At 38.1% G+C, this 25924-nt stretch overlaps 1 protein-coding gene across 6 annotated transcripts in view; it reads right to left on the bottom strand.

Moving 5' to 3' along the window:
• The window catches only part of LOC106869178 (uncharacterized), a 103974-nt gene that overhangs the window by 72972 nt on the left and 5078 nt on the right, over nt 1-25924 (bottom strand). For 5 of the 6 annotated variants that reach the window (XM_052968288.2, XM_089352717.1, XM_052968286.2 and 2 more), the window contains exons 2-4: nt 19513-19570; nt 18124-18405; nt 10826-11131 (exon numbers count right to left, since the gene is read on the bottom strand). In XM_052968288.2, the coding sequence (XP_052824248.2) occupies nt 10826-11131; nt 18124-18405; nt 19513-19567 (643 nt within the window). In that variant the 5' untranslated portion in view covers nt 19568-19570. The remainder of the gene's footprint in view (nt 1-10825; nt 11132-18123; nt 18406-19512; nt 19571-25924) is intronic. The other variant, XM_089352718.1, reaches the window with a different exon arrangement.

Here is a 25924-nt window from a genome sequence, read left to right on the forward strand (position 1 = left end):
GCGTGCGCGTGCGCGTGTGTGTGTGTGTGTGAAAGAGAGAGAGAGTATGCATGTATTTATATTATGTCTCTTACATGTTTCTTTACTTAATTGTGTGTTGACTAAGAATATATTTTTATTTTCGCTAGCTAGGGAGACTGAGATTACATGAATATTGTTTATGATTTCAGTGTTATCTTTATTGATGTCAATCAGTAGGTGTTGCTTAATTTTCATTGACTGATCTAACTTAGCTCAGCATCAGCTATATAGACCAAATGGAATGCCATGTATCCAGTCATCCCATAAGTTCTGTCTGAATTTTGAATAAAGAAAACAAGTGATCAAATGTTATATTTAATTGAGATTTAATCATCAATGTACTTTCCCTGATTATCTATGACTTCCTTCCATCTATTTACAAGCTTTTTAATCCCATCAATGTAAAACTCTTTTGGTTTCAAAGCGAAGAACTCTGAAATGTCAGTTTCGACCTCCACCTGGCTTGCGAAAGTTATGTCCCCCAAATGATTCTGTAAACTACGAAACAAATGGTAGTCTGAAGGAGCAAGGTTGGGAGAATAAGGTGGATGAGGAATTTTTTCCCAACCAAGCTCTTTGATCTTCTGTGATCTTTCTTCATGCCTACATTTATGATTGCAGTCCTAAATTTTCGGAACCTACAGGAAGAGTGGGGTTTCTTCAAAGGTAAAGCTATTTGGTTGTTGGTAGAGTTACACATATGATTATGTTTGCTTTTTCACTTGATTTGCAATCATTCATTCTCAAACACTTGTTGCTTAATACTACAATAAGTGCTGTTTACAACTATTATCAACAGATAACTATATATTCCTAATGTCATCAATAATATTGTTGTTATGAGTGTCTACTATGACTTTTATTACTGTCGCTGGCAGGATCTGGGTATGGGGGAGGAGAGAAAGGTGTAGTCATATCTGGCACATGAAGCACATGGGATAGGGTACTACATAGACAGTCACAGAGGGTAGGAAGTTGAAGCTTTTTATATATTAGGGGAGAGAAATAAGGAAGATGGTAGTGTAGTATGCATAAGTGTTGATAATGGTACAGGTAGTAGGAGCAAGAAGAGGTGAAGGCACATCGCAAACAAGCAAATCCCAAATTTCATGACAGAGATAGAAAAAAAGCATTGAAAACAGCAATTTAGCATGAACTAGAAATGGAAACATGGTAGAGATAGCAAATTTAACACATAAGAACATAAAGTAGTACTGGCTGAATGAATGCAGTAAATTCAAAAGAGAGGGAAGGAACAGAAATTAGTGATTATCTTAGCTTGTTTCCCATTAATTGTATTGGCTGTTTGATAGGAATGGAAGTGGCTGAAATGAGAACCTGTAGCTTTTATAGAAACAATGAGAAAAGGAAAAAAGGAAAACAAAAATCAAGAGAGAGATTGAAGTAAGTAATGAAGAAGAGGGGATCTTTGCTTTTACATACATAGAGGATGTTGAGGGAAAGAGAAAAGCATTAAAGAAAGCAATTTAACATGAGCTAGAAAAAGAGAAAAAAAAAGAAACCTTGCAAAAAGAGCAAAATACACATACACACACACATGCATGTTTGTATACCATCCAAAAATCTATAAGTCAAAAGAAAGAAAGCATTCATGTATTTGTCAATAGAGCGGATGTATTAATAAAAGTACACTATATTATAGACCCATGACAGCCAATCTTATCAGTTGCTTTCACACAGGATATTATGGAATCAGACTACCTTCATCTGAGGCAACCAATAAGGAAAATAAGGAGGCTGTTCTTTGTTACTGAACATGAAAAAGTGTTACATCTGGTTTGTGGGGGATGTGAAGAAGACAAAACAATGTTGTGTAGGTAATCAGGAAGGGATCCATCAAGAATTATATCAATTGTCCAAAAAACAAGAGCTGAATGAGTTTTAGCAAGTGATGTAACTCTTGATGGATCCCCTTCTCAAGTGCCTCCAGTGGCTTTGTTATACCTTTTTCACATTATTATAAATCCTCCACTGAGTGGGGAGCTGGTTTCCAACAAAGATACAAGGCTCCATCTTTGGGATGTAGTTAACACAGACAAATTCACATTTGGAACTTGAGAAAAGTCTTGCATATTTTTACTGTTCCACTCACAGATTAGACTTGTAATGTACGAATTAGCCAGTCAGTTTCTCTTCTTGAAAATCCCAGTTTATCCAGATTCTCCTTTTAGCATTTACTAACAAAACCTAGTGCTCCAATTATTATTAGTATGAATATGAATTCAGAGTCTGGATATAGAAGCTGGAGGTTTCGAAGCAGTTCTCCATAGATATCCTCTTTTTCTTTGATTTTCAAAGGGATATTTATATCTGTAAAGCAACTAACCTCTATGATGGTACATACCTTTGCCCCTCTGTCCCAAACAACAATATCAGGCATGTTATGCTCACATTTGAGAGAAGTTTGATAGGATGCAGCACACATCAACAGGCCTCCATTCAAATATCTCAACAATCTCACCAAATCTACCTTTCAATATGACTACATTGACAGTGCCAACTCTAAGGATGTGACTGGAGAAGAGGGAGGAAGCAGGGAGAAGGGGGACTGTATTCAACGTTTGAAAAGAAGTTTTAATGAGCATTTGCCAACAGACATGTTATAACAGTTTCCTCACATTTAATCTATCATCATTCATTCGCATAAAAATAGCTGAGTGCTATACAAATATTGTGAATACAAAGGTAGATGAATAAATAAAAAATAGTTAAATAATGAATTAATTGATAGGTACTCTTCAATCATATTTTGGTGCAAAGAATACAAACTGTGCTGTGTATATTGCAGTAATGTGAATGAGAGACTGAGAAAAGAGGGAGGAAGAAGAACTGTCAGAAGAGGTTTTGGTACAAGAGAGAAGTTTTCTGTATAGGTGGTAGGAGGAAGAATAAGTGGATGCATCGTGTGTAATGAAATATCTAAACTACTACAGGACATGCTCATTTCCAGAGCAGAGGCAGTAATGAAGAAGATAAGATATATTTTCATAGAGACAGTAATGATGAAATGAAGAAATAGTGTATTAGATGCAAAAAGCATATTAATGATGTACAATTAAAGGCAAAGAAGGAAAACAACTTAGCTGGTCATTTTCATCTCACATGGGAGAATGTAACAACTAGAGTAAGCCCAAATGAACTTTTGTGGCCAACCGTATATATATATATATATATATATATATATATATATACACACACACATATATAATGCAAAGAAATGGAGAATGTATCCAAAGAATAATCAATATATTTATTATAATAGTCAAATCATGTTGCCTACATGTGTTGCTTAGATTCATATTAATGCAATTAAATTGCATTATGAATTTGACAAAGCAAAATCCTTTATCAGGGCTAAAATAAACTGTTAAGAAGGTAAAATTATTGCTGCTATTTCTTCATACATCTTCATAGATGGAGGGTTCAATTCAAATTGAATTTTAGCAAGTGGTCTTTGAATACTGATCTAAATATAACTAGAGGTTGATTTTTTCAACCACTGGACAGAAGAACTAGGTCATAATACTATTCACCCTTTTTAGAGGTGCTAATTCTTTACTATCAAATATATTTTGTAAGCATAATCCTCATTAACTATGTAGGTTTGTAGTTTGTTTTTACAATTTGTACTATTTATCATACTCACATCATCATCATCATCATCATCATCATCATCATCGTTTAACGTCCGCTTTCCATGCTAGCATGGGTTGGACGATTTGACTGAGGACTGGTGAAACCGGATGGCAACACCAGGCTCCAGTCTGATTTGGCAGAGTTTCTACAGCTGGATGCCCTTCCTAACGCCAACCACTCAGAGAGTGTAGTGGGTGCTTTTACGTGTCACCCGCACGAAAACGGCCACGCTCGAAATGGTGTCTTTTATGTGCCACCCGCACAAGCCAGTCCAGGGGCACTGGCAACGATCTCGCTCGAAAATCCTACAGGAGCCAGTCAGGCGGTACTGGCAACGGCCACGCTCAAAATGGTGCATCTCATGTGCCACCCGCACAAGAACCAGTCCAGGGGCACTGGCAACGATCTTACTTGGCTTGCCGGGTCTTCTCACGCACAGCCCATTTCCAAAGGTCTCGGTCCGTAGTCATCGCCTCGGTGAGGCCCAATGTACGAAGGTCTTGCCTCACCACCTCAGCCCAGGTCTTCCTGGGCCTACCTCTTCCACGGGTTCCCTCAACTGTTAGGGTGTGGCACTTTTTCACGCAGCTATCCTCCTCCATTCTCACCACATGTCCATACCAGCGCAATCGTCTCTCTTGCACGCCACAACTGATGCTTCTAATGTTCAGCTTTTCTCTCAAGATACTTACACTCTGACGGGTATTCACATTGACATTACACATCCAACGGAGCATACTGGCTTCATTCCTTGCGAGCTTACGTATGTCCTCAGCAGTTACAGCCCATGTTTCACTGCCATGTAGCATGGTTGTTCGTACGCATGCGTCATACAGTCTGCCTTTTACTCTGAGTGAGAGTCCCTTTGTCGCCAGCAGGGGTAAGAGCTCTCTAAACTTTGCCCAGGCTATTCTTATTCTAGCAGCTACACTTTCAGCGCACCCACCCCCACTACTAACTTGGTCGCCCAGATAGCGGAAGCTATCGACTACCTCTAGTTTTTCACCCTGGAATGAGATAGAAGTTGTTTCCTGTTTGTTTGCAGTCTTTATTGCACCTGAACATCTGCCACAAACAAAAACTAACTTGCTAGTTAACCTGCCTTTGATGTTGCTGCACCTCTTATGTGTCCATAGCTTGCACCGGGTACATCTTATAGAGTTACTACCTACTCCTTTTCTACATACTGAGCAGGGCCATCTACCTGAAGGGGTTTGTGTTTTATCTACCTTCCTACTTATTAGGATTTTGGTTTTAGCTAGGTTGACTCTAAGGCCCTTCAGTTCTAGACCTTGCTTCCACACCTGAAACTTCTCCTCTAGTTCTGATAGTGACTCCGCAATTAGGGCAAGGTCATCAGCATAGAGGAGCTCCCAGGGGCAACCTGTCTTGAACTCCTCTGTGATTGCCTGGAGGACTATGGTAAATAATAGGGGGCTGAGGACGGAACCTTGGTGGACCCCTACCTCTACCCGGAATTCATTGCTGTACTCATTTCCAACCCTCACCTTACTGGCCGCATCTCTGTACATGGCTCGCACAGCTCTCACTAGCCATTCTTCTATCCCAAGTTTCCTCATTGACCACCAGATAAGGGATCGGGGGACCCTGTCAAAGGCTTTCTCCATGTCAACGAAAGCCAGGTACAGAGGTTTATCCTTGGCTAGGTATTTCTCTTGCAACTGTCTCACTAGAAATAAGGCATCAGTAGTGCTTTTACCTGGCACGAACCCAAACTGCATCTCATCTAAATTGATTCGCTCCCTAATTAGTTGGGCTATGACCCTCTCTGTAACTTTCATAACCTGATCTAACAGCTTGATGCCTCTGTAATTATTTGTATCTAAAGCGTCCCCTTTACCTTTGTAGCAGTTGACTATGATGCTGCTACACCAGTCATAGGGTATGACTCCTTCGTGTATCACCTGGTTCGTAATACGGGTGACTAGGCTATAGCCAACACTGCCAGATATTTTGAGCATCTCTGCAGTGATTCCTGATGGGCCGGGGGCTTTCCCGGTCTTCATACTCTTAATTGCTTTATCTACCCTGGTACTATCAACTCGGATAGCTGGTCCCTCTATTGGGTCGACATAAGGCAGGCTCTCTTTCTCCCATTCATTCTCTTTATTAAGCAATCTATCGTAGTGGCATCTCCAGACCTCTTTCTTTGCATCCTCATTTAATGCAAGCGTACCATCATCCATGCGAACACATTTCTCTCCTACAACATCACTATTCTCTCTCCTACACTGTCTTGCAACCCGAAATACCTCGAGTCTTTGGTCCTCACGGCGCAGAACATTGGCAAATCTTTCCTTATCTGCTTCCCCTCTGGCTAAATAAACCTGTCGCCTAGCCTCCCTTCTGGCACATTGGTACAATTCCCTGCTACCACCGTTCTTCCAGTCCTTCCAAGCTTGTTTCTTTTGTCTAATAGCCCTGTCTACCTCCTTGTTCCACCACCACGTTACTCTGGGTTGGGAGGGGACCTTACACCACCCACAAATCTGGTCGGTGGCTTTCAACAGGTTGTCCCGCAGAAATCTCCAATTGTCTTCCACGTTGTATGATGCTATATCCCCTTCTATTTCGTTAAATGCTTCAAGTAACTTGTCTCTAAGTCTCTGTCCGTTTGCAGGGTCTTTAAGCTTCCACACCCTTCTTCTCCAAGCCTGTCTAATTCTGGGCACCCATTTTGCCTTGATCCCAAAGTCGCTAACTACTAATCTATGTTGTGGGGTACATTCTTCGCCAGGGTAGGTTTTGGCATTTATAAGCCGCCCTCTTTCCCTATTTCTGGCGAGGATGTAGTCGATTTGGCTAGAGTGTCTGCCGGAGCGGTAGGTGACTAGGTGACTGGCAGGTTTCCTGAAGTTGGTATTGCAGACCATAAGATTGGTTGCATCACAGAACTCCAGCAGTCTGGTTCCCTCCTCGTTGCGGGAACCGAAGCCATAGCCTCCATGTATGCCATGGAAGCCCCCAGCACGACGTCCGACATGACCGTTGAAGTCTCCAGCCACAAAGAGAAGGTCCCTGTCACTCGTCGACGAGGTAGTTTGCAAGAGGGTGTCATAGAATTGGTCTTTCAGACCATCTGGTAGCCCAGGTTGAGGTGCATAGGCTGAGATGACAGTAGCTAATCTATGATGAAGCACTAGTCTGATCTTAAGTACTCTGTCACTTACTCTAACGACCTCGATTACCTTATCCACCCATTTCTCCGCTAGAAGTATTCCTACGCCCCCGACCCCGTCAGTGTTCCCTGCCCAGAAAATCTTGTACCTGTGTTCTTTGCCTGTGAGGAACCTTGCAGAACCTCCTCTCCATCTTACTTCCTGGATGCAGCACATATCTACGCATCTCCGTTCAAGCATCTCAACAATTTCACCAGATCTACCTTTCAGCGTGCCGACGTTGAGAGTGCCAATCCTAACAGTATGGGTGTTGGGGGTGTGGGCCTGTAGCCTGGGAAGAGGAAAAGCAGTGTCGTGTACCTGAAAAGAAAACTTGCAATTGGAAGAATTCATAAGCAAAACATTACCTACAACCTGCAAACATTTCTCAACCTTAATGCGCTACCCAAAGGTAGGGGAGAGGATGGCCAAGGCCACTAGATGGGTTCCGGGAGACAGCCGAGGTTGACAGGATGACAAAGGGATGAACTTCCGGTGGAGGGGGCGGGATGACAGAGGAATGAACTTCCGGTGGAGGGGGTGGGATGACAGAGGAATGAACTTCCGGTGGAGGGGTGGGATGACAGAGGAATGAACTTCCGGTGGAGGGGGTGGGATGACAGAGGAATGAACTTCCGGTGGAGGGGCGGGGAGACAGAGGAATGAACTTCCGGTGGAGGGGGCGGGATGACAGAGAAATGAACTTCCGGTGGAGGGGGTGGGATGGCAGAGGAATGAACTTCCGGTGGAGGGGGTGGGATGACAGAGGAATGAACTTCCGGTGGAGGGGGTGGGATGACAGAGGAATGAACTTCCGGTGGAGGGGGTGGGATGGCAGAGGAATGAACTTCCGGTGGAGGGGGTGGGATGACAGAGGAATGAACTTCCGGTGGAGGGGGTGGGATGGCAGAGGAATGAACTTCCGGTGGAGGGGGCGGGATGACAGAGGAATGAAACTTCCGGTGGAGGGGGTGGGATGACAGAGGGATGACAGACGAATGAACTTCCGGTGGAGGGGGTGGGAGGGCGGGTTACCGCCAGCGAGTAATATATATTTATTTCTATCTTCTTATTTATTGGTAAGAAAAATAAATCTAGGTATGAACTCAATTGCTATCTTTATCTATTTGTTTTTCCTTATTGTAGGAAGTTATATTAGTTATTGTAAATGAAACTAACCCCCTTAATAATTATTATTATAATTATATAAATGAAACCGACCCTCTTAATAATTATTCTAAAAATAACGTAATATGGCTCATAATACCTTTTGCAAAACAAATTAAAACTAATATAGTGAAACTATTTTACCAAGCGGTCTCCATACATAAGGAAAATAAATATCATAAAATCATAAATTCGCACAAATTAAGAACTGGTTTTTGTGCTCCATGAAACGTGGCACAAATTATAGCAACACAAAATACTAAAAGATTAAATGATTTCTATAATAATAAAGATAAGGATAATATAAGTAAATTATTAAATGACCAGAATAACGAAAAACTTGGTGATAGCACTAGATATACAACAAACGAAAGAAAGGAGGTAACCTTTAGTGACTCCCCGCTGGAATCTAAAGATATTAGCATGCAAACTAAAAAGGAAAGAAGAAGTAGTAATCATAATACTAGTAACAAAAACTGTAATAGAAACACGAATACTAACAATACAAATATAAATGTTGGTATTTATAATAGTAGCAACGACCATACAAGAGAAAACGATATAAACACAAATATTGATGAGGAAAGAAAAGTAAAAATGAGTAGGCTAATAGTTAAGATCCCTAACATAGTAAATAAATATAATGAGAGTAATTCAGAGGACATAATATACAAGTGCAACAGATTTGGTAAGGAAGTAAGGAATTTTCCTAAAAATAAAACCTGTGATTGTGCCAAGGAAGAAATGTTTGTAGAGAAAAAGGCATCCTATATAGGTGTAAGGTAACATCAGAGGGACAGGATAACTACTGTATAGGTTCTATAGAAAAATATATAAAAAGGATAGCAAACCATGAAAACACATTTAAGAATAGAAGAAAGCAAGCACTAGTCATAGTAAGCATATTTGGGACATTAAGGATAAAAATAGAAAATATACACTTAGGTGGGAAATAATTAGCCAAGCTAAATCTTACAGCATTGAGAAAAAAAAAGATGTGAACTCTTCCTAGAGGAAATGTATCAAATTCATACACCTAAACACAAATTGTTGAACAACAGGAGAGAAAGGGGCTCTCATTGTGTGCATAGAGCTGAATATACATTTAATAAATTTAAATAAATTGAAATGAATATAATTAAATAGAAACTGTAAAGTAATAATACAGTTGTACATTACACAGAGGAATAATTCTTAAAGTTATGCACTATTAATTATATAGATGAATAATGCAAGAACACAAAATATCAACTAATATATCTACATAAATTATACTGATAATAAGAGGGGAAGAGGTATTTTTGTCTGCTCAAAAAGTTAAAAATAAATTTATTAAATTCAAATTAATTTAATTAAAATAAACATTGTATGAATGATAGAATAGTACATAAGCTCTTAAAGCTAAAAAATATATTTTTGCTATGCCAAATTCATAATGCAATTTAATTGCATTAGTATGAATCTAAGCAACAAATCAAAGCACATGTAGGCAACATGATTTTACTATTATAATAAATATATTGATTATTCTATGATTGCATTCTTCATTTCTTTGCAATGTTAAAAATTTTTCCCCTATATCGAAAAGATGATAACATCCATAGCAACAATGGGAATTTCAAAAAGTGTAAAGTACTAACATCAAAGGGGAACCAATGATAAATACTAGTACATAAGCACATGTGAAATTTCCAGTATTATTAATTGATATAGAGCTAATCCTGCATACGCTTGGATAAATATCCCTAGGAAAAAACAACCTCTTTCCACACAGACTCATGAGTCAAGTACATCAACATCAAAATCAAAATCAAATCAAATCACAATCAAATGGAAATTGTACATGTGGTCCCTGTGTTGGTGGCACATAAAATGCACCCACTACACTCTCGGAGCGATTAGCATTAGGAAGGGCATCCAGCAGTAGAAACACTGCCAGATCAGACTGGAGCCTGGTGTAGCCTCCTGGCTTCCCAGATCCCAGTCAAACCATCCAACCCATGTCAGCAAGGAAAATGGACATTAAATGATGATGATGATGATGATGGTATATACATACACATATAATACATACATATATATATATATATATATATATATATATATATATATATATATATATATATATATATATATATATACATATATCAATTAGAAAATGGAGGATAATATGCTGAACCCAACTAGTTGCAGACAGTGTATCCCGTTGAATTCATTAATTTAATTCATAGCTAAAGTGACAAAAAAAAAAACCCACAAAGTACAGGTGTTTATAACAAACCATGTTATTTTGCCAACCGGGCTTACAGATAGAAGTACAAAGTAGTTGGGTTCAGCCTATTATACAAATTTGGGGTACCCCCCCCCTCTTTTTACCCGCTCCCATTTATTGCACTTGGTATAACACTAGTGTAGCAATAATTGGGTACCCTCCCAGCAGTATATTGAATAGATACTATCCCTTAGTGGGTTGAACCCTCAACCCCTAACTCTCTCGCATTATATATACATATATATATGTGTGTGTGTGTGTGTGTATCCATATACATATTTATACTTTTAGAGGGGGTGCATCTTTGTACTTGTTTCTCACCACTTTACAACCAGTGTAGTTTTGTTTACCTCCCGATGTCTTGGGACTTTGGCAAAAAGATACCAATACACAAAATATCAAACTTTAAAAATAAATACTGAGGTCCATTAACTGACTAAACACTTTAAGGTACAGTCCAATGGCTGAAATAATTAAAACAATAACAGCATAAAATTACACACTTATCTTTGCAAAAATAATTACTTACCAAATACTCTAATATTGAACAAGCTTGTGTGGAAGTTAGTCTTGCAAACAATGCTCATGTTGTCATCATCTAAACTAATGTTGGTTATACTCAATGCACAGGTTTTGTTTTGGCAATGAGTTTCTTGACGGCTACCAAAATATCTAGAACGATTTTGGTTGAATAATCCAATGTATTTTGCAATAACTGTTCCATTTCCAGTAAACCAAATTACTCCAGTATCATCATTTTTACATTTCAATGTGAATTTTTTATCCTTTATGGCATTTGGTGTTTCAGAACTTGGGTAAAGATTCCCATTATCATCTAAAACACAAATTATTGCAAAGTAAATAAATCATTATTCACCAAATGACAGAACATTTTTAATAAAATAAAACAAGCCTATTAGAATATATTCCATTTGTATCAAACCAACTGATGATGTAGAACAAATATTACACATAAAGAAAAGTTTAATTTCATTCTGCAGAAGACAAATCTATATCTACTAAAGCCTTTTGGAAGATATTTTATGGAGGAATAAGTTAATTAGAATGGTTGTGAGCAAGAATCACAGTCAAAAAGCATGGTAAGTTTGCCAAGTGACAATGCAATATCTTTCATAAATGTTTTTAATGACAACTTTAATCAGAGAGGTTTGGTAGTGTCTTAATAAAAAAACATCACTTGCAAGAATATCATGCTCTTTTCCAGTATAATAATAGAGTTGTTACATAATAATCAACCAGACAGATCATGCAAGTGTATGTATATGTATGATTATACAAACACACACACACACACACATACATACATACACACACTCACACATCTTACCTATATCTTTTAAGAACAAAAAGCTGCTAATGAATGCAATAATTTTGTTTTTGTACTTGGTTTGCAAGATTCTTGATGTGAATTCAGTTAGCCCCCAATTTCTTAGGGCGCTTACACCCTGTCATGTATGCACTGACATTACACATCAGCAGAGCATACTAGCTTCATTTCTTGCAAGCTCACGCATGCCCTCAGCAGTCACAGCCCATGTTTCACTGCTGTGAAGCACATATGTGTCATACAGTCTACCTTTCACTCTGAGCGAAAGACCCTTTGATACCAGCAGGGGTAGGAGCTCTCTGAACTTTGCCCAGGCTATTCTTATTCTAGCAGCTATGCTCTCATATATATTTGTGTGTGTGTGTGTGTGTGTGTAAAGATAGATAGATAGATAGATAGATAGATAGATAGATAGATAGATAGATAGATAGATAGATAGATAGATAAATAGATAGATAGATAGATAGATAGGTAAGCAGATAGACAAATAGATAGATAGATAGATTGATAGATAGATAGATAAAGCAGTGAGCTGGCAAAAACGTTAGCATGCCCGGCCAAATGCTTAGTGGTATTTCGTCTGCCATTACGTTCTGAGTTCAAATTCCGCCAAGGTCAACTTTGCCTTTCATCCTTTCGGGGTCGATAAATTAAGTACCAGTTATGCACTGAGATCGATGTAATCGATTTAATCATTTTGTCTGTCCTTGTTTGTCCCCTCTATGTTTAGCCCCCTGTGGGCAATAAAGAAATAAGATAGATAGATAGATAGAGAGAGAGAGAGAGAGACAGATAGACAGATAAATAGATAGATAGATAGATATACATATATATTTTTTAAAACAGTTTGATTCGGTTCCATGCTGTTTCAAGATCCTTCAGGCTTCTGGAATGCTAAACAGAGAGATCCAGGAAGTCCAAGATACATTTATATGCATATATATACACATGCACATACACTTGTATATATGTAATATATACTGTTATTTTTAAGAAAAACATAAAAACAGAGTAGCCCACTCTAAGAAGTAGAGCAGTCTATATCTATTACTGCTGAAGGCCTGTTTATACGATTACCCTGGGTTTCTCACCATAAAGTGTATCTTTATGGTGTATCATCTGACCCTAAGACTTGTTAGCCTATGGCCTCTTTAAAGTATGGAGTGGGGAAATGAACTGGATATAAACAATGGGGGTTATCTCCCTCTTCTGGTGGTCATTGGCTTCTGGCTATGTCCTCCTTCAGCTATGCCACCTGTTGCCTGTGAGGGTCGAAGGTAGGGTGGTATCTCCCACTCTCATCAGCAATCAATTTCCAGCTGTGGTGTAAATATTATCACTAATACCGCTGTTATCATCATTATGCGGTTCCCAAAATGCTAATAGGAATTTCCCAAAATGCAAGCATGGCCAAAAATCTCTGTTCTGGAGTTCAGTATGTTCCCTGGTATGTGCGAGTTTTTTCAGAATTTCCATATGTTCAGCTATGCATAATGTTTCATTCCGTTTCTGTACGAACCCAGTTGGTAGAGGATTTTCCATGATATCGAGTGTGGAATTCCGTGTTCCTTCAGTTGCCAGATATGGCTGGCTAGTAATGGTGCATATCTTCTTTCCAGGACCCTAAAGGAGGATTTATGGTTGGAGAGACGTTTCTTAAAGGAAGTTCTTGTGCATCTGATGTATTTCCTTGGTTGTGTGGAGTTGCTGTCGTGCCTATTATTACTGATGTTGCTACTACCACTACTGCTGCTGTTGTTGGTGTTGCTGCTGTTGCAGTTGTAGTTGATGATGTTGTTGCTGCTGTCAGTGTCGCTGTTGTAACTGCTGCTGGTGACAGCAATGGTGTTGATTCTAGTGGTGCAGGTGCTGGAGCTGTTGGTGGGGGTTGCATCAGTAGTGTTACTGCTTTTGCGTGTATTGGCAGTGGTACATGTGTTGGTGTTATTAAGCCTGCCAATGCTGGTGCTGCTGCCACTGTTGCTACTGCTGCTGCCATCGTTGCTGCTGCTGTTGTTGCTATTGCTGGTGCTGTGGGTGATGTTGCTGCTGTTGTTGTTGTTGCTAGTGCTGTCAATGATAATGTTGCTGGGGGTCAGCAATGTTGGTGCTGCTGCTGTTGTTACTGGTGTTTTCTTCAATGATAATGTTGGGGCCGTTGGTGTTGGTGTTGGCGGAGGTGGGGGCGGTGGTGGCATTGGTAGTGTTATTACCAGATGTGGAGGGGGCGCTGTATACGTTACCACTGTAGCTGAAGGTGTTACTATATTTGATATCATCGTTATTATTGCTACTTTCCCCAATGGTGGAGGTGGGAGTGCCGTTCTCATTGACAGGGCTACTATTATTCATGTCTATGCCATGTCTATACCAGTGCATCTGTTAGGGGCACTGCTGCTGCTGTTAGTGTTGTGACAGATACAGTTTGGTCTGTCACTGCTGAAATGAGAGTTGTCAGTGGGTATGTTGTCCTGTCTGCTACTTGGATATTGCTTCGACTGTGCTCCGTAGCAAAAAATCACACAGATTCAAATCTGGTGAGCTAAAGAGCCAGATATCTTTACAGAGAAAAATGGGCAATTCCTTCTCCAGAAATTCTTGCACTCTTTTCGAAGAATGAGCAAGCACAGAGACCTGTACAAACATGACTCGACTTGTATCATAATGCTTCCAAATCCAAAGTTAACAAAATTTCTTCTAAGATTTTGAGATATTCTGCTGTGTTGATTTTAAGACCCACTTCATTGAAATGAGGTAGAATCAATTTCCCATCACTTGCAATAGTTCCAAGGATTATAATAGAAGCCGAATTCTTGCTATGCATAGCTGAAAGAACTTGGGGCAGGTTGTACACTATTCCTCATGAGTTTTCACAGTTTGGAACTTTGTCTACCATGAACTTCTTTTCATCCATAAAGATGTAGATATTTCCACCATGATGTTTCAGATAACTAAGTATTTTAGGACTTCTTTCAACTTGAATGGTTTTGGAGTGGGTAGTTAGGATGTTACAATATCTTCCCTAGAAATAGTAATTTTACTGATTCCTTGATGTTGAGCAAACTTTGCCATCGATTTTGATGGGTTTGACTCAATCTTTTAACCCCTGCTAAGAAGTGAGGTGTGGGTTTTTGGTCACTGTGAGGATTGTGAGGCTTTCTCAGAATATCCTGACTTTTCTTCAAATTGGCTAAAACGGTAGATTTGGCATACATTGTGGCTCTAATAATCTCCCCAGCACTCTTGCAGAGTAATTACACATCTACGGTTTAATTCTTTAGTAACATTCATAATGTGTTCAATCAGAAATAAAATAGTACAAGTGATTATTCAAGCTGATAATATTTAAAATTTAGACTCCAACAAAATCTATACAATTAGAAATATACCCATTTGAAACTCATCTCAATTTACCTGTTACCCTCTGTATATATAAATGTTCGTATATATGCAAATATATATATTTAAAGTACACTGTATGATGCATTTGTGCAAACAGCCATGCTACATGGCAGTAAAACATGGGCCATGACTGTTTAAGACATACGTAGGCTTGAAAGAAATGAAACAGGTATGATCTGATGGATATGTAATGTCAGTGTGCACACACAACAGAGTGTAAGCACTCTGAAAGAAATGTTGGACATAAGAAGCATCAGTTGAGGTGTACAAAAGAGACAACTGCACTGGTATGGTCATGTGCTGAGTACAGATGAGGAGAGCTGTATGAAGAAGTGTTACCCCCTAACAGTGGAAGGAACCCATAGAAAAGGGAAACCCAGGAAGACATAGAATGAGGTGGTGAAGCATGACCTTCGAACATTGAGCCTCACAGAGGCAATGACAAGAGACTGAGACCTTTGGAAATTTGCTGTGATTGAGAAGGCCTGGCATGTAAAGTGAGATCACAGCCATATCCTATACCAGTGTCGCATAACTAGCCCATTTAAAAGTACCCTTGAATCATTGGGCAATACACTGCTCTTGAAAAGACCTACTGAGTCAAGTAAAATCAAAAATCAAAAATCAAAAATCAAAATGGAAATTGTAGTTGTAGCCAATGCCAGTGCCACCTGACTGGCACCTGTACTGTTGGAACATAATAAGCACCCTTTGAGCTTGAGTCAATGCCAGTGCTGCCTGACTGACTCCCATGCTGGTTGCACATAGAAAGTACCCACTACACTCTTGGAGTGGTTGGCATTAGGAAGGGCATCCAGCTGTAGAAACCTTGCCAGATCAGATTGGAGCCTGGTGCAGCCTCCTGGCTTGCCAGCCCCCAGTCAATCCATCCAACCCATGCAAGTATGGAAAATGGACGTTAAACGATGATGATGATATATATATATATGTGTGTGTGTATATATATATATATATATATATATATATATATATATATATATATATATATATATCAGGTCATCCCATAAGTTCTGTCCAATTTTACCTTCTTAAAAATTGAATGAAATTTAATAGTATTTTAGAATGTCTAATGGAATTAAAAATTAGTTTTATGCATTTGTGTACATTGAAACTAATTAAATATTATTTTACAGAATAATAGAATTAAAATTTCTTTCATTAAAACTCTTTCTAACATGGAAGTATCCAAAGAGCATTTGAGGCACATAATGCTTTATGAGTACAAAAAAGGAAACTCAGCAACCAAAGCGACTCGAAACATACTCAGTTTATAGGAAAGAATGCTTGAAAGAAAGAACTTGTAGAAGATGATTTGCAAAATTCAGAAGTGGAGATTTTAGCCTTGAAGATGAAGATCAAACAGAACGTCTAGTTGAGTTTGATGATAAGCTCCTTGCGGCATTACTTGAAGAAAATCCTGCATTATCAGTTGAAGAATTGGCAATAAAGCTTAGTTCAAACCATACAACTGTTCATCGTCATCTTCAACAACTTGGAAAGGTTCCTAAACTTGCAAAATGGGTGCTTCAAGAATTGTCCGAAAGTTACTGCAAATCCCAAGTTGACATCTGCTCTTCTTTCCATTCTCATGAACTCAATTCACCCTTTTTGGATAGACTTGTGACTGGTGATGGAAAATGGATCTTCTATCGAAATGTTAAATGTTGTAAACAGTGGCTTGGTAAAAGGGAAAAAGCTCAACCACAACCAAGAAGGGAACTTCATGGGAAAAACGTTCTTCTCTCTATCTGGTACGATTGCAAAGGAGTAATTCACTTTGAATTGCTATCACCTAATGCAACATTCAATGCTCAAGTCTACTGTCAGCAATTAGAGCGTTTGAACCAAGTTTTGAAGAAAAAAAGACCCGCTTTAGTGAATCGAAAAGGAGTGATGTTTCATCAGGACAATGCGTGACCCCACACTGCAACGATCACATTACAGAAGATCAAAGAGCTTGGTTGGGAAAAAATTCCTCATTCACCTTATTCTCCCGACCTTGCCCCTTTAGATTACCATTTGTTTTGTAGTTTACAGAATCATTTGAGGGACATAACTTTTGCAAGCCAGGAGGAGGTTGAAACTGACATTTCAGAGTTTTTTGCTTTGAAACAAAAAGAGTTTTACATTGATGGGATTAAAAAGCTTGTAAATAGATGGAAGGAAGTCATAGATAATCGGGGATGATTAAATTTCAATTAAATATAACGTTTGATCACTTGTTTTCTTTATTCAAAATTCGGACAGAACTTATGGGATGACCTGATATATATATATATATATATATATATCACATGCATGCATATGCATGTAAACATGCATACACACACACACACACACACACACACACATACACACACACGTGCATATTCAAGAATGATATTTCTGTTGACATATATATATATATATATATATATATATATATATATATTATTATTATTATTAATATTTTTATTATTATTATTATATATTATTTATATATTTTTTTTTTAAGAGTTGAGAATAAAATATTTCCATATTTGTATATTATTTATATATTGTTTATATATATATCTACACTCACACATACACATACACACATGTGTGCACAGGCATGTAAATGCACATGCACACACACACACACACACACACACACACACACACACACACACACACACACACACACACACACACACGTGCATATTCAAGAATGATATTTCTGATGACAGTCAGAAATCCAATCAATACACACTCTGAAGATGAGGTTAATTATTAACAAAAATGTTTGTTTTAATAATAATAACTTCTGATATTTTTATAACTTAATAATTTTGTTAATGTTATCAATAACATGCTAGCAGCTACATCTCTCTTCTGCAAATCAAACACATGATCTCAGCCATAATAATGCTATTGGAAGAAAGTTATAAACATTAAAATGTCATTGCTAGTATTTGTTTGTTACAACTAATAGCTTTTGTGAATTAACTGGAGCTTAAAGCTAGAGTTTACAGAAATATATTTTATCTCAATATTAACAGGAAAATATATACAAATGATTATCATTTGGTACTTACTAAATAATGGCATTATTAGAAATTTATTTATCTTTTCAGTGCCCTGACAATCAATTCTTATATCATAGTTTGAAGTAACAGTGAGGTTTAAGATGTTGGTTTTGTCAGAATTCACACTTGCTTCCATGCTAGAAGTTTTAAGAGGCACCCATTTAGGGGCGCTAAGTTTGTCAGTTCCCACTTGCCAGAGTTTAATTTCTTGCTTTTCAATGAAACATTCTAAAGTTGATTGGTGATTTTTCTTGATAAATTTAACAGTAGCATCATCTAATTGAAGACAAACTGAAGGAAAGAAAAATATAAAACATATATATAGATAGATAGATAGATAGATAGATAGATAGATAGATAGATAGATATAGACAGATAGAGAGAGAGAGAGAGAGAGAGAGAGAGAGAGAGAGAGAGAGAGTTATGGCTGGTTCATAGGGTTACCCGGGGTATTGCATCCACAAAGCACTTAGCTTTACATACATCTCGTCAGACCCTAATGGCCAGTGGAGCAAGAAAAGGCCTCATGGTTAGTTTTTGAATACACAAAGAAGAAAGGTCAAGTGCAAGGGATCGTCTCCATTAAACCACTATCTAGAATCCACCCAGTTAGTTTGCAAGTCCCAGGATTTCAGTAAAAATCATCTGAAGTGTGAACAGGGTCTATAGACATCTGTCCTGAATTTAAAATGTTCCACAATTCAAGGGAGTTCTTTAATATCCTCAGCCATTCTGCTATGCACAGCTTGCAACATTTGCTCCCATTCATGTAGGGCCTGGTTTTTCTAGGATCTTCCATATGATTACATGTGGAGTCCTTTTGTTCTTTAGGTGACACACGTGGCTGGCCAAGGATGCAGCCTAATGTCCTTCCAGGATCCTAAACAAGTATTTGTGGTTGGAGAGGAACTGCTTGAAGGTGTTTCTGGAACATCCAATATATTTTTGAATGCTGCTATTGGCGTTGCTGCTTCTGTTGATGTTGTTGACACTGCTACTTCCATTGTTGTTGGTGCTGGTGTTGGCATCATTAATGTTGGCATAGGGGACATCATCGGTGGCTGAGTTGGCGTTGGCACTGTTGTTGTTGTTATTGTTGTTGGTGCTGCTATAATCATCATCGTTGTTGGAGCTGTTGTTACCATTGTTGATTGTTGTTGTCATTGTTATTATTGTTATCATTATTAGCATTATCATTAGTGATGGTGCTGCTGCTATTTCTGAAATAGTGGCTGTTGTTGCTATAATTGATAATAGCTGCTATTCCTGCAACTTCCATAGCTGTTGGAAAAGTTGCTGCTATTAGGGTCAGATATAATTAAGTTCTACAATCTATCAATAGATACAAATTTGTGATAACTAAAAGTTCCAAGAAAAAATGTTTATATTATTACTTACCACATAAGCATTGTACAGTTAACAAGTGTTTCCAATATAACAACTTTAATTCCATTATCTATGAATAAAGGATAAATGCTAACAAGGAATAATCTCTGCAAATAAGGAACATGAAGTTGGTAATGCAAAATTCAATGTAGAAAATAATTTAACATTAATAATAGGAACTTAACTTTGCAAAAACAGGAACCCACTAAACAACAAGTATTATTAAAGTGAGATTAAGAAGAAGAGTAAGTATGTAAGACAGAATAATATAGAGAAAGAACAGTAAAATACTAGATAAAATAAATTCAGGAAAAGGCAATGGAAAAACAAAATGCCATGGTGCAGCATCTAAGTTTTTGTTTGTCTATGCTTCAGGCATTTTCTATCACACTGTCTCTCAAATGCCTCAGAACATCCAAGTAAAACACTGTATCAATCATTTGATTACATGGTAAAAGAATGATCCAGAATGGAAGGGGACTTGGGAGTCCTCTGTTTACCTTGGTGGTAAATATCACTTCCCATTTTTTACCACCAAAGACCCAATCTTGTCATATGCTGCAAAGAAAGGAAACTGGTAAATATAGCAATGCTGATAATTCCTTAGGAAGCAAACATCAAAGATGCTTTCTTCAGGAAACACATAAAAACAGTGAAAAGTTTGAACTCTGTAAAAACAATGGAATGAAGATAATATGCCTTCCTGTAAAGGTGACAGAGGATTTGTTGGAACCAGGGTTCACTCAATACTCGAGAGTCTTGGACTAGCTGCAAAAGAGACAAAAGATGTTGCTAGGAAATTGTTGGAAGCTGCTGAAAAAGTAAGTTATAACATCTGGTTCAAGAGAGAGGACAAGTGGCACACCAATATCAAGCATTCAGGGTGATAGAAACATCTGGCCCAGAGTCACAACATCTGACTTGTGCTGCTGTGTGAGATTTTTGTAGCTGACATTGGTGGGTAGTGCCAGGTAGCTATGGTGTCAAAGTGGAAGGGGTTGAAACACCTGCAGAACTGCTTCACCACCTGATGAAACATTGACTCGTGCATTTGATGATGGAGTACAGTAGCACACAAGTGTTTATTCTAAATGTAATTTCACCCCCATTTTGGATCTTTTCAGTTTCACATATCCCAGATCCAAAGTTTTTGAAAATTTCTATACATATATAGTTCTTCATGTTACAATAATCATAATTAATGTTTCTGTGAAATTAAAACTCAGGAGTTATGTAACTTCAGCCAATTAGATGCAACTATTTTTGACACACCAGAAATCAGAATTTATGTTCCCTCACTATTTTCTTTTTTTTTATATTTGAGACATGTGTTTTGGAGACACGTGTGTAAAGATGAAAATATCTTATGAAAGAATATGAAACAAAAAAAAATTAAGAAAAGAAAAATGGAAAATGAAACAAAATAATTTAATGAAAGAAAATGAAACAGTACAACTAATTAAGGCATAGCTGCTGAAATTCTGCAATGAACAACAACATTTTCTGAAACAGATCGCAGTTTCAGTGTCTTTGTTACCACATTAATTTGCAGAGGTTTGAATCTATCAAAGAACAAGTTACTCAGTGCCATGTCTGCTTCATCTCATGTCACACACTGCCAAAGTCTCATTGCTTCAGCAACACTCTTCTTTGATAGTGTTTCTGTCTGAAATGAATTGTCTCATCTATCTCAAAAATTATTATGGGGCCACCTATTTGTATTGGATTTTGTAGTAGGTCCTCAATACACACTTCTCTCATACAGTTGTTATAATCAACCACAGGACTGTGATTAATTTCTTACTCCTCACAGAAACTAACAGAAGTAAATTCTTTCACTCAACAACAGTTGTTGATGGAAGAATACAACCTTCACACCAGTTTCCTCTCTGTGCTTTCAAAGCATACAGTATTATAGATCTACTACAGTGAATCTTACCAATCAGTTTCATACAGAATATTAGGTAATCAGATTATCCTAATAACTGTGCTCTTCAGAAATAGCTAGTATGGAAAAACAGTGGCTGTTCTCTGCTACTGGAAGTGAGGAAGTGTCACATCCAGTTCGTAGTTGCAAGGAAAAAGATGTACTGCGACATAGAGACAGTTGTATATAAGGTAGAGATGACATCAAATGATTCCAGTGAGCGGTCAGATGTTTGGAAGTATATGGGCATGACAAGAGATCCTTTCAAACCCAGATTTAAACAACCATGAATCCCCTTTAATATCCAGAAGAGACAAAATGTCATAGCCTTAGAAAGGCATGTATGGTTGTTAAAAGAAATTGCCATGTATTACATCAAGTAGAGAGTCTTGGAGAAGTACAAGCCTTACTTTAACACTAGCATTTTCATGCAGGCTAGGTCTAGCTGAGAAAAAAACTCTACAACCAGCTTATGAGGTATGGACTTATATGCATTGGCAAGATCCAAATCTCTTTTATTTTCTCTGGTTTCCCTGCTTAACTTCTCTGTGTAATCACAACTAAGTGCTCCTTCACTCTGATACATTTTAGATACCTCCTTTCTAGAATGAGGTATTGATGTAGGAATTCTTCAGGAAACATTCCATCAGGTGCCTAGCAACAATACTGAAGAATATCTGGTGGTCACTATGAAAGCTAGGTGTAGATAGATGTCTAGTGAGAGTCATTCAAACAATGTATAGGGACGCTATTAGTAATGTGAAAGTTAACAATGAGTACAGCAATGAATTTAGTGTACAGCTAGGAATTCATCAAGGTTCAGTTATCAGTTCCCTCTTATCTATCATAGTCCTCCAGGCCATAATGGAATAATTTAAGACTGGTTGCTCATAGGAACTCCTCTATGCTGACATCCTTGTTCTTATTGTTAAAACTGTAGTACCTGCCACCCACTTATTGTGTTTAAGAACCTGGTGAAGGGTGTAAGTGAGAGGATTTCAAACCTGTCTGCAAATAAAGAGATTTTCGATGCTGTGGCCACCTGTTACAATGAGGCCTTGGCAGCCAGCAGGTTTAAACACCATTTCTCCTTTATGGTGGGACCTAATTTCTTGATAAAATGTTTTTTGATTGATTTTAAATTATTGGTTTTGCTGGTATTGTTTAATCCATTGTTCAAACTTAGTTAGTTTTGTTTTCTTGGCAAATATATGCTGCTGCTGTCCTTCAATTACAACATTCAGTCCTTTTGTATTAACACCATACTTCTTCAATTTTTCAAATTTGCAATCATTCTTCAATTCTCCTCTTCTTTTCCTGTCAAATATTACCACTACACTGCAGTGGCATTGATATATATCACACAACCATTTCATCAGTTCCTCCAACTTCTTTGGTTCACTCTCCACAAATCTTTTTTCAGTTGGTTCCTGTGTCTCTTTTGCATGCCTTTTCTACGTGTTACCCAATACATCATTTTACTTATGCATTTGGTAATTATGCCATCTTCCCAACTCTTCTTTCCATTCTTGTATGCCCTCATATACCCCTTTTTACCAACTTTAAAGAATCTTGCTATGTTTTCTCTGACAATTTTTCTCTTCTTGCCGGGTAGCAATTTATCAAAGACTGATTTTATTTTCATTGCAAACATCATCTCCGCAGATGATCTACCTGCTGGTGTATTTGGATTTGGTGTCACACGTACACTCTTAAGAATTGTTGTAGAGCTACCTTATCCATGACTTCCTTATTTGACTTTCTTAAGGTTCTCTTGAAGACATCAACAAAGTATTCTGCCCCTCCGTTAGATTTGGAATGGTATGGTGCAGTAGTTATATGTTAAATACTTACAAATTTCAGACCATTTTGAGAAACTATCACTTACCACTAAGTAGTAAGAACAATTTAAAGGTCCAGCAAAATTGATGTGTAATCTTGACCTCAGAACATCTACTTTTGGCCAAGATTCAATTTTTATAGTCGGCAATTTTGCTGCTAGAGCATATCCTCTACAGCCTTTTACCAAATTTTCAATTTCTCTGTCCATTTTGGGCCAGTATACGTAACTGCACATTAAAGCTTTCACTCCCTCCCGACTTGGCAATGGGTAGTTATGTGCGACTAAACAATCATTCAACCCTGTTGAAAAATCTGCAGAAACTCTTAGTTTGTTATTCTTATTTTTCACGTAAACTGTCAGTGCTGTCCAGTCTGAGTGGTCTGTCTTTTCAATTATTCCAAGACTTTACAATCTTTCAAGTTCTTTGTTAACCTGGTCTATTGATGTGAATGGTACATTCCGTTTTAGCTTAAAGACTGGTGTTGCACATTGTTTTACAGTGATCTTAGCTTGTTTTTGTACAACAACCCAGTCCTTCCAAAAAAACATCTGTAAATAATTAAAAAATTTTTTTTGTTTCAGTCCTTCAGCCTTATTTGAACCTTTGACTGACCAACAATATTTCCACACAGAACTCTTATGGGCATGTCCCTCAATTTGAATAGTCTCATCCACTCTGTGCCAAGTAGGTTAAGTGGATCTTTTAATACATTATCTTTTCCTTTTCCCCTTGACCTTGAAAAGTTACATTACATACGAATTCACCGAAAAAAATAATCTTTTTCCCTTAACACCGTGTGCTACCTTTTTAGATTTAATTAACTTTGGCTTGCCATTTCTATGTATTTTCATTTTCTCATCTAAACTGATTCGCTCCCTAATTAGTTGGGCTATGACCCTCTCCGTGACTTTCGTTACCTGATCTAACAGCTTCATACCTCTGTAATTATTTGTATCTAAATCGTCACCTTTACTCACTAAAGCGTCATAAATATATACATATACATAAATATACATATATATACATATATGTAGCTTGCTTACCAACCACATGGTTCCAGGTTCATTCCCACTGCGTGGCACCTTGGGCAAGTGTCTTCTACTATAGCCTTGGACAGACCAAAGCCTTGTGAGTGGATTTGGTAGATGGAAACTGAAAGAAGCCCGTCGTATATATGTATCATCATCATCATCATCGTTTAACGTCCGCTTTCCATGCTAGCATGGGTTGGACGATTTGACTGAGGACTGGTGAAACCGGATGGCAACACCAGGCTCCAGTCTAATTTGGCAGAGTTTCTACAGCTGGATGCCCTTCCTAACGCCAACCACTCAGAGAGTGTAGTGGGTGCTTTTACGTGTCACCCACACGAAAACGGCCACGCTCGAAATGGTGTCTTTTATGTGCCACCCGCACAAGCCAGTCCAGGGGCACTGGCAATGATCTCACTCGAAAATCCTATGGGAGCCAGTCAGGCGGTACTGGTAACGGCCACGCTCAAAATGGTGCATCTCATGTGCCACCCGCACAAGAACCAGTCCAGGGGCACTGGCAACGATCTTACTTGGCTTGCCGGGTCTTCTCACGCACAATATATATATGTATGTGTTTGTATCTGTGTTTGTCCCCCCAACATCGCTTGACAACCGATGCTGGTGTGTTTACGTCCCCGTAACTTAGCGGTTCGGCGAAAGAGATCGATAGAATAAGTACTAGGCTTCCAAAGAATAAATCGTGGGGTCGATTTGCTCGACTAAAAGGTGGTGCTCCAGCATGGCCACAGTCAAATGACTGAAACAAGTAAAATAGTAAAATAGTATACATACATAAATATATATATATATATATATATATGGGAGAATATACAAATAATAACAACAGGCGAGGACAGGTGGTGTAAATAACAAAAGGATATATTAGTATGACGCTCGGGAATATGGAAAGTCTTTGACGTTTCGAGCTACGCTCTTCAACAGAAAGAATACGGAGACAAGGAGAAAAACACGGAGAAAAAAAATTGAATAGTGTTCAGTCAACGGTCAATCATATATATATCCAACCCATGCTAGCATGGAAAGCGGACGTTAAACGATGATGATGATGATATATATATATATATATATGTATACATATATATATATATATATACATATATATATATATATGTATACATATATATATATATATATATAAGCAATGTTAATTCTCTAAATGAAGTATTAACAGTAACTGCACGATAAAGTGTAGTATATTGCCACTTAAGTGTGGCTGACCCCTAGGGGTGGATGTTACTGTTGCTTTTAGCCCCAGGAGGACATCTCCTCCAGCTGGCTTATCGACACACGACTGTGTCCTGTTTGCCAAGGGAGTTATCCCTCTCACCACGGCCAGCAGCACGAACGTATCCGGATTTCAGGGTTATTTCCCTTCGTCGGCGTTCGACAGCCGATGACCTTGGTGAGAGAGAAAAACCTGGCAAATCTTATATCTTCTTTTCCAGTGGCATTCTTCACTGATATTGAAAAGGTGAAAACAAGCAATGTTAATTCTCTAAATGAAGTATTAACAGTAACTGCACGATAAAGTGTAGTATACTGCCACTTAAGTGTGGCTGACCCCTAGGGGTGGATGTTACTGTTGCTTTTAGCCCCAG

The sequence above is a fragment of the Octopus bimaculoides genome, chromosome 5 (assembly GCF_046866305.1).
Source record: "Octopus bimaculoides isolate indiv1 chromosome 5, ASM4686630v1, whole genome shotgun sequence".
NCBI lineage: Eukaryota > Metazoa > Mollusca > Cephalopoda > Octopoda > Octopodidae > Octopus > Octopus bimaculoides.